At 38.6% G+C, this 15,477-nt stretch overlaps 1 protein-coding gene across 2 annotated transcripts in view; it reads left to right on the forward strand.

Annotated features, from left to right (window-relative positions):
• RELN (reelin) overlaps positions 1–15,477 on the forward strand; it is a 522,720-nt gene that overhangs the window by 343,318 nt on the left and 163,925 nt on the right. For both annotated transcript variants that reach the window (XM_065883760.1, XM_065883761.1), the window contains exons 13-19: positions 466–578; positions 1,916–2,124; positions 2,883–3,011; positions 3,700–3,809; positions 7,391–7,457; positions 14,215–14,448; positions 15,113–15,274. In XM_065883760.1, the coding sequence (XP_065739832.1) occupies positions 466–578; positions 1,916–2,124; positions 2,883–3,011; positions 3,700–3,809; positions 7,391–7,457; positions 14,215–14,448; positions 15,113–15,274 (1,024 nt within the window). The remainder of the gene's footprint in view (positions 1–465; positions 579–1,915; positions 2,125–2,882; positions 3,012–3,699; positions 3,810–7,390; positions 7,458–14,214; positions 14,449–15,112; positions 15,275–15,477) is intronic.

Raw genomic sequence — 15,477 nt, forward strand, 5'->3', positions numbered from 1 at the left:
TAAAATATTAAAGATACTACATACAACAGTTTAAGTAACACACTGCTTCAGAAATCCTTGATTCAGTGAGTCACCACAATTTTTTTAAAACCATAATCAATAGGTTCTGAACTTTGGCCATAAAGACCTCAAATATAAGGAAGTAATGGTTTATTAAAAAGCAGAGCACACTTCTTTAGTGAGAGTTAAGATATGGACAGGTAGTCACAGTTTGTTGCAGACTGTTATTTGAGTAATCTCATTAAGTAAATAGTTTGGCCTTCACAAATGTCAAGTCTTTGATCTTTAGCATGGCCTATCTGAACTATCTTCATAAATTTTTCCTTTGGGTCTGGTTACCTTTGTTTAGGGTCATTCTTAAGTGACACCTGGGTTTCATAATTATTTTTTATCCTGAAATTTAACACTACGTTTTACATGTTAATGGATGCAAGTTGGTTCTAACACTTAAAATTTTTTGTGCAGGAGGGATTTGTGACCCTGGAGAGTCTCATGAAAATGATATCATCCTGTATGCAAAGACTGAAGGAAGAAAAGAGCACATTACACTGGATACCCTTTCCTATTCCTCATATAAGGTACCCATGCCAATCGTGTCAGATGGCCCCACCCCAGTCCAGGTCAAAACCATGAAGACCATGCTAGATGCCGTGCTAGAGGATAAATCTCTCTTCTGGCAGCCAAGGAAGTTGCCACATTTCTTTAAAACAGTGACATGGACATTATTTTAGCGTTCACTTTTTTTTCCTGATATAAGCAAAAAGTGAGGTTTTATCAGGAAGAGTGAATTACAGCCCATTAGAGACAATAAGGAGGAGCCCAGTACTCTGACAATTATCCTCGTCCCTAAGAAAGCCCTAAAAGTGGCTCTAACTATGCAGCTTCACAGACTTAGCATCAGGCATAGTGACTATTAATTTAGCATTTGAGGTTTCCTAGGCAGAAGACATTGTAAAAGTACAGATTGCTATTACCTTTGATTTTTTCTTTGATAATTTGAGCCAGAGATTGAGTCTTTTGAGCCAGAGATTTGCCCTTTGGATTTAGGACAGATGTTGGCTCTAGTTATTTGCAAACATCTTCAAAATTATGTGATGCTTATCACAAGGTATAAAATTATCCTTTTCTAATAGTAGATGTATTTGTGCTGAGAGTACACTCACACATTCATTACTAGTTAGCCTTCCCTCCACGTTGATGGCACCTTCGGGACTTTAAAAAGCTTGAACACAGCCAACCTCTAGCATCTCATAGCTTCAGTTAGGAAGACAGGAGATAAACATCAAGGCTAGAATAGGGAACAACCAAAGAAAGTATCCAGTACACTCCACATGCTACGGTCACCCAAGTTATACCATTTGGGATTTCATAGTGGACCACTCTTCCAGCTGTGACTAGGTAGGGTTACACCCGCTCTGGTCAGCTGCATGCCTCAGACCAAATCAATACGTCAGTTATTGTGGATTAACTCTTTGCTCTGGCTGTCTCCACTTAGAGTCCTATTTTCAGAATACCTAGTTTGTCAAAGAATTCATATTATACAATACACTTTAAAAGAAGACTGATGATGAAATGTCAAGTTGCTTTTATCTTGTGCTAAGGTACATAAAATGGATACATATGCTTTGATAACTTTTAAAGACCTTAAACCAGTTTATCTTCAGGTAGAGAGGGCCTGATCAGTCAAACACAGGGAGTTCCGGGTGTCTGCAAAGGAGGAATTCTGAGTGACTAAAATGAGTGCCCCATGAGGACAGCATCTTCTACATGACATAACAAATGGAACATACAGAATATTGCTTGGTGCTTAATCAGTGGCAGTTATGTACATAGTAATTGCAAGATTGAATTTAGGAGAATTCACAGACTCCCGTAGGGAAGGTTATGAGTGATTTTGGTTTCCTTTGTTTTGAAGGTTCCATCTTTGGTTTCTGTAGTCATCAATCCTGAACTTCAGACTCCTGCTACCAGATTTTGTCTCAGACAAAAGAACCATCAAGGACATAATAGGAATGTCTGGGCCATAGATTTTTTCCACGTCTTACCTGTGCTCCCTTCTACAATGTCTCACATGATACAGTTTTCCATCAATCTGGGATGTGGAACACAGCAACCTGGGAACAGGTAGGAAGCCGCATTCTGTGCGCCTGTGGACAAATTAACGATGAACACGTGGACTTGGCTATTAAATCAGAGCAACTTCTCAGTAGCTTTTCAGCTGAATTTTTAATAAAATGTCCATTAACAAAATACACACTTTCCCTCAAAGGAAGAAAAAAGTTCTTCAATTAATATGTAGAGTATGATTAGATAGATTTTGATTAGAAATGGCTTTATGCTAAGAGCTTGGTCTTAGGTATCAGAGGTGTTTGGAGGAGCTGTGGCAGCCATCCATTCCGACAGATTGCTGAGAGAGCAGAAAAAACAACCAAAGAAAAGCTTGACCCCGGTTGGTTAGTGACCCCGTAATAACAGGCACAGAAATCAATTAGCACTTCAAGAGCTATGACTTCTCGGTTTCACTTGCTGAAGTGTTGCCCTTGTCCTTTCTAAGGATTTTGTCAGTCTGACATTCACAGGATGAAGCGGCAGTGTGAGACATGGTAATTGCCTTGCCATCTATCAGATTCAGGAGCACAAACTCAAGTTCCCATTCGCTGTCTTTAAAACATATTTTGTTTCTATAGCAGTAATTTAACTGCTTGCTTGCCTTTTGAAAGCTGGTCAGACTTCAGTAGAGCGGAAAACAATCACTTTGGAAACAGCATGTTAATTTGTACAGTAGTTCTACAGATGTTTAATGTACCTCGCCAGAGATGAGTCATTTCATTACATTTGTTATCTTTGCCCCTTTTTTGTTGTGCTTGGTCTGGTGTTATCAGTGTCAGCTTAGAGTTTTCTACCAACCATGGGCGTTCCTGGTCCCTGCTCCACACTGAATGTTTGCCTGAGATCTGTGCTGGGCCACACCTTCCCCACAGCACGATCTACTCCTCGGAAAACTACAGTGGGTGAGTGCATTCTAACATAGCAAGAGATCTGAATCCATGTTGCAGACTCAAAGTCGATGAGTAAGCCTGAGATTAGTGTTTTTGGCATAACAGGTAAGGAAGCTGCCTTCTCTTTTTCATCTGATTTAGTAGTGATCTCATTTTTAAAACAGTAACTTTGGTAAATCTGATGCAAGATCACAATTTGTAGAGTCATTCATTCTTTAGGTATTTGGCTTTTATATTTTGGATTACATAAATTTAAGTTCTATACGATGACCCTATAGTTACTGCCATAAGGCTTATTGCCAAAATACTTACTTAAGAAAAGATAGACAAGTGGAAGAAAGTCAAGCTTTGGAATTGAACCTGGGCTCAAATCCTGGTTCTGCCGGCTATTGATACTTGTGTAATGCTATTTACTCTAACTTTCCACGTAAATTAAGGACAATGATTGACCCCCTTAAGGACTGTTAAGAGAATTAAAGATGACTATGTAAAATACTTGCCACTTTACAGGATAAGCACTAGATAAATAGATCAACAAACTCCACAGGTGAATTTAAAGAGTTCATTACCAAACTTAAGTGCTATCTTAAGCATACAGAGACTAGAACTTCAAAAGCATGTAAAATAGATTCAAAAGATGTGAACATGGATGTGAAGCTGTTTTGTGCTAAGAAGCTCTTTTGTGCTAAATTTCTTGCAGGTGGAACCGAATAACGATTCCCCTTCCTAACGCAGCACTAACGCGGGATACCAGAATTTGCTGGAGACAAACGGGACCAATCCTCGGAAACATGTGGGCAATTGATAATGGTTAGTTTATGTCTGTCATAATCATATGTCATTGATGTAGCGTCTTCCTGTGCTTTTGTTCATCAGCACAGACTTAATCACCCTTCTTAGTCATGGTCTCACGATTCATTAAATGCCCTTTCTTCCCTTTCTCCTTTGCATTCCGTTAGAAGCCCAGGGATACACAATCAGAAAAAAAGACAGTGGAGTCAGCAATATTAGACTTATGTTTCAACATACATTATTTTAAAAGGCATAAAGTCGTGAAACTCAGACTTGCAGTTGATGACAAGGGATATCCTAACATTTTCCCTGAATGTTTTCTACAAAATTAACATACATACCATCCTGCATGTATTAAAATAAGACCCATTCTTCTCTTAGTAGCTACCACAACATCTGGAATGCTTCTCCTGTAGATGCAGACACCACACATCAGGAAACATCATCTCTAAAATGAAACTTCTGAAGTGAAACTTTTACCTCTTTTTCAGAAAATAGTATAAAAGGAAAATTCAGAAATACACAAAATATCCTATGTTATCTTTAATTTTTAAGTGAATTGTTGATAAACAATGTTGTTGCATTACATTAAAGCCAATATCACTTATGACAAGTGCACTGAGAAAAGATAATATTTAATCTATTGGAGTGCATGACCGTAAATTTCTTATATTTTTTATTAATAGCCAACTCTTTTAATAATTCTCATTACAGGCAGATTCATAGAGTCCCTATTTTCAGAGAGTATATAAATCTGACTGAAGAGTTATACTACAATGAAGTAGAGGGAAGGAAGGAAGGACAAAATATCAATACTTAAGCAAATTTAGTAGTATAGCCACTGACTTGTGTCCATTTTATAAAGCAGGAAAAGCCTACACTGTTGTTTCATGCTGATTTTCCATCTCTTAATAATATTTTTGTTATTTTTGAAAATATAAAAATTGATACATAATTCAAGAAGTTTTACATTCTTGAAACTCAGGAGTAACTTCAGGCAAGATAATTTGGTGATGAGCCAATGTAAATTTTTTAAACAATCTGTATTCAAAGAAGACCAATAAAAGACCCAGACTTCAAAGACCTTATGAGCTGTATGGATATAAACATATGGACACAAACATAGTGTATTTGCAAAAATGTCTAAGGATGAATTTGTTAAGATGGAATTTCTCCATTGGTAGACTACTTTGCATAGTATTTGAATTAATACACCTGTTAATTAGCTCTAGGGAATGAGTATGTGCCTCTGGTTTATGGGATATGGATGACATTTTCGTGCTGTCATACTTTTCAGTGGTCCTATAATGAACTTAGATTACTTTAAATAATCATAAAAGAAATTGGAAAGTCAGTAATGAAATAAAGCATATAAGGAAACTAAGAGCACAAATGAAGTCACATAAGCCTGTGAAAAGAGTATCTAAATTTCCTAAAGAAGGCTAATAAAACATGATTCTAAGTCAGAAAGTCAGAAAGTCCTGAGTTCCCAACATCAAGCTTTGAGTAGAATGAGAAAAGATAAAAATACATGGAATAGGTATGGTTAGGAGTGTGGGTCGAATGCAGAACTAGAGGCAGAATCTCTTAAATTCTGACATTATTCTATACATGAGGCTTTCGCGGAAGCAGAACCTGCTCTCTGGTTTCTTTCAAAGGCAAGGGGAGGACACACTGTCACTCCCTCCCAAGGGAAATGTGTGTCAACTTGCCAAAGAACCCTTGAAGTCTCCTCCATTTCACTATGGAATTTCAGAATTATATCAAAGAAAAAAAACAGAAAAAAACAGATCAATATTGGAAATTATCCTGAAATTCTTAGCAAAATGGAAGATCCTAGAGCCCAATATGTTTATTACCACTTTTTAATTTTTAAAACTGGATTGCATCAATGATAATAGTGAAGAAAACTATCTTTTCCACACTCTTAGAAAAACAGAGCCTGTAAATTTACTCATACTGCAAATCCTAATGACTTCACCATTAGCAGGGGAAGATGACAACAAAATTCTTATTTCCAATTTTTTCATTGACTTGGAAAGTCTTATTCTACTGTTGAGTTTTTTTAATGATGGGGACTTTGTGATGTATGACATTGACACACTATAGGGCAGCCCCGCAGAATGCAACGAACCGCTTACAGGACTTAGAGCAAATCCTACAACAGCCATAAAATCAAGAGGGCTGGGAAAACAATCCATACACTCTTCCATGTTAAAGAAGGATGAAGCCCCTTTCTGATTCCTCAGCACTCGGTGTCCAGTGGAGCCATCAAAGCAGGTGGGGCAGGAAGGTGGTGAAGGATACTTGACTCTAGTATGAGATGATGATCATAACCATATGGTGCCAGGTTCCAGGCATGAAACATTTAGTTTATTCTTTCCTCAAGGAATATTATCCCACTTTAAAGGATAGGGACACATAGGCTTAGACAGGATAAATCACTTATCCACAGTTTCCCATGTGAAGCCAAAATTTGAATCCAGGGTTTTTTGACACCTAAAACCAATACCTTTTGAACAACTGAACCTGCTATCTAATCTCTTCCTAAACCAACAGTTTCCTTGAGAAAGAGTTTTTCCACTGGCCTGCTTTGCATCTCATTAGCTCTCATTTCCCTAACAGCTGCACCTGTTAACTGACTTCCAGGGATTAAATGCTTGTAGAAGCATAGACCACAGGAAAGTTTTTTTTAAAAATAAAATTGCTTAACTCTTTTGATGTGATTACAAGACAGAGGAGAAAATGATAATGAATAGTAAGTTTGTTTATGCCTGAAATTGAATACGGGAGGTCTCAGTAACCATTGCGTCTCTAATTCCTCATTGGTTTGTCCCACTTTCACACTATTTGGTATGTTACTGATTGTACTGATTATCGAAAGTTTAATATCTTTAAATGTATTTGAGTCTGAGTATCTCAGAACCTACCATTCGACAGTCAGGGGCCCTTTTCTCAGCATTCCCAAGGTTAGAATTTAGGTTTGTAAGATCATTATCAGTCAAGCCCACCATGTAAAAAAAGGTCTGCATTGTAGAGAAGACTTTATGCTCAACCATAGATTTTAACTCCCCACTTCAGGAAGGATGAATTAATGTTTAGAAATACATACAACAATCATCTGAAGTGGTATAGATTTTCCTCAGATGAAAATGAAATTATAGTTTTTTAAATTAAATTATAATCTATTTATTTTTTGATATATCAAATTGAGCCTTTCTAAATTCTTTATTTCCACCTGAAGAATATAAACTTTGTGGAGAGTTCAAAACAGAAGCACTAATATTCTGCCTGAAATCATGTTAGCTGAAGAGACTCCATTAAGGAACCCAAATCATGTGGCCCTACTTTCTCTGCTATGAAAGATTAAAATCTTGAAAGGATTATTTAAGTTAAAAGAGTTCTGTTAGATTTGTAACTAAGCACTTAGCTTGTCACGCAGCACTCTATATGTCATCTGGATTCCTGTGCACAACATACATACAAGGAATGAGATTTCATGGGTATTGCTTCACAAAATTGTTTCACATGCTGATGGTGTTCTTGGTCGTCTTTCCAGTGATTGTGCCATCTTTCACATGCTCTCTTTTGCCCTGCAGTTTATGTTGGTCCATCGTGTCTCAGATTCTGTTCTGGCAGAGGACAGTGCACTCGACATGGTTGCAAGTAAGCGGTTCTGAGTAATATCTATACTTCTCTTTTATGATATGTGCTTTATATACGGAAACCATGGGTCATATTAGTTTGTTTTAATTTCCGTTTTAGGCTTTTAAGGTCTTTGCAAGACTAAAAGTAGCATACTCCAAATGGAATTTAAGTGTAATAGAATATTAAACGTATTTTGTAAGTGGAAGTTGCTTAATAAATAAATTTTCTGTTAGGCTAAATTGTGAACAGATGTAGCATACTTCATGTAAATTCGTGAACAAATTTGAATTCTTCATAGTTTGATGGCTGCCTTTTCCATCTTTAGTTTCTTCAATATGGTATTTCCCCATAAACTTGTTCTAGTGTTCATGAGTCATATTTTAATTCCTGGCATGCTTTGTAAATGAATTATAAAAATCAATAATGACCCATAGACCCAATGTTCAAGGAAACTGGAGTGGGCCAAATTAACAGATTTGATAAGAAAATTCATCATCTCTAAATGTAACTTCAAATCTTGCTTACTTTTGAAAATCTTTTGAGTCTTCAAAATGATATATAAAGAATTTTATATAATAATGATGTTGAATATGAAGTATGAAATTACACATAAACAGTTTAATATCCGGTCACCATCAGAGCATTGCATTATATTTATTTATAGCAAGAATAGATAGTCATTATGTCATTCACCTATAATATTTAATTATAAGATATCCTGAGAATTACTGAAACCACAGTCTTTTTTATACAGGTAAGTTTTCAACAATGGATCATCTAGTCTCTCTTCTTGTCCTCCAAACAAAAAAGAGTCATTAATTAGCCAGTTAAATAATTAATTAATGGAAAACTCATTTTAAAAAATCATTAAAAAATCATAAAAGTGCTTTGAACCTGATCATTTAGAAATTATATATATGAGCCAAGGCATTGGTCACCACTGAGATTAGAGTGTCAGGTTAACTTTGTTATTTAATTGAAGTATACTTGCTTTACAATATTGTGTTAGTTTCAGGTGTACATCATAGTGATTTAGTATTTTTGCAGGTTATATTTCTTTATAGGTTATATAGTTCCCTGTGCTATACAGTAAATCTTTGTTTTATCTATTTTATATATAGTAGTTTGTATCTGTTAATCCCCTACCCCTAATTTGTCTCTCTCCTCTCCCTCTCCCCTTCCATAACCACAAGTTTGTTTTCTGTGTCTGTGAATCTGTTTCTGTTTTGCTATATACATTAATTTGTATTATTTTTTAGATTCCACACATAAGTGATATCATATAGTATTTGTTTTTCTCTTTCTGACTTATTTCAAAAAGCATAATATTCTCTAGGTCCATCCACATTGCTGCAGATGGCAGCATTTCATTCTTCTTTATGGCTGAGTAATATTCCATTTTATATATTATATGTTCCACATCCTCTAATGTAAATCATCTGTAATGGGCACTTGGGTTGCTTCTGTATCTTGGCTATTATAAATAGTACTGCTATAAACATTGGGGTGCACGTATCTTTTCGAATTAGAGTTTTTGTTTTTTCCGGATATATACCCAGGAATGGAATTGTTGGATCATATGGTAGTTCTGTTTTTAGTTTTTTAAGGAACCTCCATACTCTTTTCCAAGTAGCTGCACCAATTTACATTCCCACCAAAAGTGTACAAGAATTCTCTTTTCTCCACATCCTCTCCAAAATTATTGATAAGTATGTACTTATTGCCATTTTATTTCTTGTTTTCCAGATGTTTTTATACTTCTTCTTTGTTCATTTCTTTTTCCTATTGTAGCTTGATGATTTTCTTTTGTAGTATGCTTGAATTTCTTTCTTTTTGATTTTTGTGTATCTCTTTTATATGTTTTATTTGTGGGTTCATATATGTTGACCCATAATTATATCTACTTGCTTTAAACTGATAAAACTGATAATTTAAGTTCAAATACATTCTAAAAAACCTACATTTTTTACTCTCCTCACCCACATTTTGTGTTTTGGCTGTCATTTTTTACATCTTCATGCTTATCCCTATACTGTTTATTGTAGTTATGGTTGCTTTTATAATTTTTCTGTTTTTTAATCTACATACTGGCTTATTTAAGTGATCTTCAGTCCTCACTATATATTTTCCTTTCCTATTGGGATTTTCCCTTTCCTATAGGTTCTTGCTTCTTTTTCCATTTAGAGGAGACCCTTCAACATTTATTTTAGGGTAGGTTTAGTATTGCTGAATTCTTTTAGTTTTTGCTTCTCTGAGAAGTTCTTTGTCTCTCCTTCTGTTTAAAATGATAATCTGGCTGGGTAGAGTATCCTAGGTTGCAGATTCTCCCTTTCAGGACTTTGAATATACCATGCCATTCCCTTATGGCCTGAAAAGTTTCTGCAGAGAAATCAACCGATAGCCTTATAGGGTTTCCCTTGTGTATGACTGTTTTTCTCTTGCTGTCTTTAGAATTCTCTATCTTCAACTTTTGCCATTTTTATTATATGTCTTAGTGTGGGTCTCTTTGGGCTCATCTTGTTTGGGACCCTCTGTGCTTCCTGCACCTGAATGTGTTTCCTTCTTTAGGGTGGGGAAGTTTTCAGCCATAATTTCTTCAAGTACATTTTGATCCCCTTCTCTCTCTTCTCCTTCTGGAACCCATTATGCATATGTTGGCATGTTTTATATTATCCCATAGATCTCATATGTTGCTTTCATTTTTTTCATTTGTTTTTCTGTCTGCTGTTCTGATTAATTTCCATTATTCTGTCTTCCAGATCATTTATGCATTCTTCTGTATTATTTAGTTGGCTATTCATTGCTTCTAGAGTGTTTTTTATCTCAGAAATTGAATTATCTGTTTTTGATTGGGTCCTAGTTCCTTGTTAAGATGATCTGCGTTTATATTGATAGTCTTTCTTAATTCAGTTAGCATTTATATTACCAACTTTTTTTTTTAAATGCACAATGTGAGAGTTGTGATTTGACTTTTAAGAATTTTCTTGTCTTTTATAAATTTTTTTTGGCCATGCCACGTGGCACGTTGGGTCTTAGTTCCCTGACCAGGGATTGAATCCATGCCCTCTGCATTGGAAGGGCAGAGTCTTAACTACTGGGCAGCCAAGGAAGTCCCTATTACCAAATTTTTGAATCCATGTCTGGTAGACTAATTATCTCTGTTCCATTATTTTTTTCAGGGGTTTTCTCTCTCTAGTTGCGGTGAGTGGGGTGGCCACTCTTCGTTGCAGTGCGCGGGCTTCTCATTGCGGTGGCTTCTCTTCTTGTGGAGCATAGGCTCTAGGTGTGCAGGTTTCAGTAGTTGTGGCACGCGGGCTCAGTAGTCGTGGCGCACGGGCTTAGTTGCTCCACAACATGTGGTATCATCCTGGACCAGGACTCGAACCTGTGTACCCTGCATTGGCAGGTGGATTCTTAACCACTGTGCCACCAGGGAAGCCTAAGGGGGTGTTTTTATGTGAGAGCATCCCCATGTAGACTGCATGTGCCCAGTGTCTTTGGTGTGAGGACTGGATTTGACGTGGATGCCAGCCACATCTTTCCTCAGGGTCTGCTGGCCACTATCACCTTGATAGGGGGTGTGGTTGATGCTGGAGGAGCTAGAGCCTGTGCAAGGTGTGAGGCAGGACTTCCTCTCTGCTTCATGAGTGTTAGAGCCATGTCAGGGGTGGGGTCTGCTCCACAGTTGCTGGAGGGGAAGACCTGAGGGTTGGGCTCCAGCTGGCTCTGTTCCCTTTAAGTGTACGTTATGCCTTCTCCTGGCACTGGGGCCTTTGCCCCAGTGGAGGAGAGTGCTGAAGTAAGTGAGGCTACTGCACTTACAGAAGTCTGATGTGCTGCTTGTGTAGGTATCTGCAGCTCTGCTCAGATGCAACCCAAGTTTGCATCCTTTGCCTGTTGTCATTTCCTAGGTCTAGTGCAAGGTTGTGGCATGGAGTGAGCAGAGCCAGAGAGTTTGCTCGGCTGGGACTGGGGGTCGGTGCTTGTGGTCGCAGGAATTGAAGCGGCTGAGCCGCCATCAGAGGTCTGGGTTGCTTCCGGGGTGTGTAAGCGCAACAATGGCCGCCGCCGCCCCACATGGACCACACCCCAAGCCCCCAAGCCTCCTCTTGGTCCCTAGATTGAGTTTTCTCCCAGGACCTGTCTTCCCCAGATGGAGCACCAAGCTGCGGCATGGAGTGGGCAGGGTTGGAGCATTTGCTTGTCTGGGAGCCAGTCGCAGGGGCTTCAGCAGCTGCACTGCCATCAGGGGTCTGTGCTGCTTTCACGGTGCTGCCAGAGTAAGCTGCACTGCCCCACCCAAACCCCAGGCACGCCAGGCTGCTCCTGTGCCCCATATCAAGTTTTCGCCCAGGACCTGGCAGCTCTAGATCCAATGCCAGGCTGTGATGTGGGCAGGGTTGGAGCATTTGTTCAGCCGGGAATGGGGGTCACAGTGTGTTGACCGTGGGGCTGGAGGAGCTGTGTTGTCACCGGGGGTCTGGGCTGCCTCAGAAGCACTGTTTAGTAAGAAGCAGCAATGGCCGCTACCCTACCGAGACCACACCCCAGGCCATTTCTGCGTCCCTAGATGGAGTCTTTTCCCAGGTCCTGGTTGCCCTAGATCCCATGCCAAGCCATGTTGCAGAGTGAGCAGGACCGGACTGTTCACCTAGCCTGGATTGGGGAGCACGGCGAGGTAGCAGCCGCTGGTCCAGAGCTCGCTCTGCCCTGTCTGTTGGCAAGCCAGCACCCGTGCGTTCCTTGCGAGTGGAGTCTAGGCTTCTCCAGCCCTTCTGTCTGTCCCAGCTGTTCTCCCAGCAGCCAAGGGGGCTTGTCTCCTCCATGTAGGACCCCAGGACTGGGACGCCCAGTCTGTGGCTCACTTCCAAGGGTGAGGGTCCAACCATACAGTCCTTCCTTTCCTCTTAGACCCTTCCCAGAGGTACAGGTCCCAAACTGATGCCTTTTTTTCCCACCCTGCCTGGTTACATGGCCATCTTTCTTTGCAGCCTTGGCTGTATAGGAGTTCTTCTGCCGGTTTCCGGTTAGTTTTCCATGAGAATTGTTCCACATATAGGTGTATATATATCTTTTTTTCTTTGCGGTACGCGGGCCTCTCACTGTTGTGGCCTCTCTCGTTGCGGAGCACAGGCTCCGGACGCACAGCCTCAGCAGCCATGGCTCACGGGCCCAGCCGCTCCGCAGCATGTGGGATCTTCCCAGACCGGGGCACGAACCCGTGTCCCCTGCATCGGCAGGCGGACTCTCAACCACTGCGCCACCAGGGAAGCCCAAGGTGCAACCTTTTTGATAAAATGATGATAACTATAACCCCCCCCAAAGAATATCCAATACACATAAAATTTGGCGTTTGATTTCAGTACATTCACACTCTCCATGGACCCTCTGTGAGGCCAGCATAGATCCCAGTTTCTGCACTAGTGCTAAAGAAGTAGCCTTATGAGTTGTGCCATAATATCACTTCATTGGTACACTTGCTTTATAAAAGCTTATTTCACAGACTCACAGACATAGAAAACAAACTTATGGTTACCAAAGGGGAAAAGGGGTGGTAGAAGGATAAATTAGGAGTTTGGAATTAGCAGATGCACTCTACTATATATATAATAGATAAACAACAAGGACCTATTGTATAACACAGAGAAATATATTCAATATCTTGTAATAAACCATAATGAAAAGGAATATATGTATGTATAACTGAATCACTTTGCTGTACACCAGAAACTAACACAACATTATAAATCAACTGTACTTCAATAAAAAATTAAAAATAAATAAGTAAAAATAAAAGGCTTGCTTCAAATTTTAGAGTGTTTTGAATGCTTAGATGAGAACCCTGCCACCCACCCAAAAAGACACCAATTTAATTTTATAATGGGAAACATAGTAAATATAGTGAGAAAGAAATAGTGCAGTAAAAATAAAGAATTTGAAACTAATTCCTGATGAGCAAACTCCTTAAAATATAGAAAGTTTCTGATATTCAATTATTAAGTCATCTGTGATGAGTTTTCTCACTGACAGAAGACTCAGGGAGCTCCATATATATTCTAGTCAGCTAACATAAATACAGCACATCCTTACATGGCAGCAGGCAGGCTGGTGTGTGTGTGTGTGTGTGTGTGTGTGTGTGTGTGTGTGTGTGTGGTGTGTTTCTTGAAGCACCGCTAATGTGGAATTCCACTGAGAGACAACACAGTTCTGCTAAGGACATCTATCTAGGTCAAGGGTGTATACATTCCCTTTATAATGCCAATCTAGTTTCCAGTCTTTTCCAAATATTTCCAGTAATTACTGTCAAAAACAGAATGTGTATTTTTACATTTGTTCATAAAGGAAATTTATTCTAGATATCTTATAGAAGTATTTTATTTATGTTGTTTCTTTTACAAATTTAATGAACATCATTGTGAATAAAATTATATACATATAATATACCTTTTACAAAGATTTTAAGCTGGAAATGTGCACAAGCATAGATGCATTTGCAGATAAATTACTGGCATTGGTTGAAGGTGAGTGCTGAATTATTGTTTTAATCATAAGATTTTTTTTACAGCAGGACTGTGCAAAGGCTGTATTCTTTTGGGATATTTACAATTACTTCTCCCATGTCAAGTCTTCACATTCAGTATTCTCCAAAGACAAATGAGCTTTGATTACCATTCAATCCAGTCCTGGCCTCTGGACTTCCTCATCCCCAAAGTGGATAAAGGAATCCCTGAAAGGGCCAACAGTTTAAGATTTAATATCATGGTTTCTTTTTCAGGTGTGACCCTGGATTTTCTGGCCCAGCTTGTGAGATGGCATCCCAGACATTCCCAATGTTTATTTCTGAAAGCTTTGGCAGTTCCAGGCTCTCCTCTTACCATAACTTTTACTCTATCCGTGGTGCTGAAGTCAGCTTTGGCTGTGGTGTCTTGGCCAGTGGTAAGGCCCTGGTTTTCAACAAAGATGGGAGGCGTCAGCTAATTACATCTTTCCTTGACAGCTCACAATCCAGGTGAGTTAAAGCAGGGTGGAATACATACAGAAACAAGATAACAATTGAATTCAGATCTATTAATTTTCACTTTTTTCTTTTTTACTAATATATATCTTCTGATTTTCAACCAGGATGAGAGGAAGCTTATAGTTTATATAGAGTTGATTTGCCCTGGTTTTTAATAAATTAAAAGGCTCACTGATGACGTTAAGAGACTAATGACTGACTAGATTCTTTAAAATATGAACTGTTAGCATCAAAACTGTTCTTAAGCCAAGGGCTAGTTAATTATTTATGTAGTTTTATTTACTTGACAGCTTGCAGAGGCTGATTAGATTTACTCTACATCTCTCCTTCCCCCAGTGCTTAATAAATAATGCAGCAAAAGAATGATTGGCGTTTTAACTGTATGTACACAAGTATGTAGTATACAAATATGTATAAACATACCGTTATATTTGTATAGTTATATCTGTCTACAAAACACATGCAGTGACCTCATCTTCTACATATATTCATACATCTCACAGTGAAATTACTTACATTTTATAGAAGAGGGATGAGTGGAAACCTACAGCTTTTGAGTAGTTTATTTAAATTTGTTCAAAATTCTTTAAAAGCCAAAATGAATGTTATGATTTAAAATGTTTATGCACACTAATTATAGACAATTCGTGTCTAGGTTTCTCCAGTTCACATTGAGGCTGGGGAGCAAGTCTGTTCTGAGCACATGCAAAGCCCCTGACCAGCCTGGTGAAGGTGTTTTACTGCATTATTCTTATGATAATGGGATAACTTGGAAACTCTTGAAGCATTATTCATATCTCAACTATCATGAGCCCAGGTATGTTGGAAAACACTTGGAAAAAATGGTAAGGGTGATATCTCCTTCCTGGGGAAATCATCATTCAAGTGGTGTAAGAGTCCAGATGCTTTTGCATTGAGAGATGGTGAGGACAAAGATTGATGCCTCTTGCAATGAAAAGCTAGAAAGCTGCATTCTTGTAATTCATTTGCCCTACTGACTTCTGGTAATTTGAAGAAATT

Source organism: Phocoena phocoena, chromosome 9 (assembly GCF_963924675.1).
Source record: "Phocoena phocoena chromosome 9, mPhoPho1.1, whole genome shotgun sequence".
Lineage (NCBI taxonomy): Eukaryota > Metazoa > Chordata > Mammalia > Artiodactyla > Phocoenidae > Phocoena > Phocoena phocoena.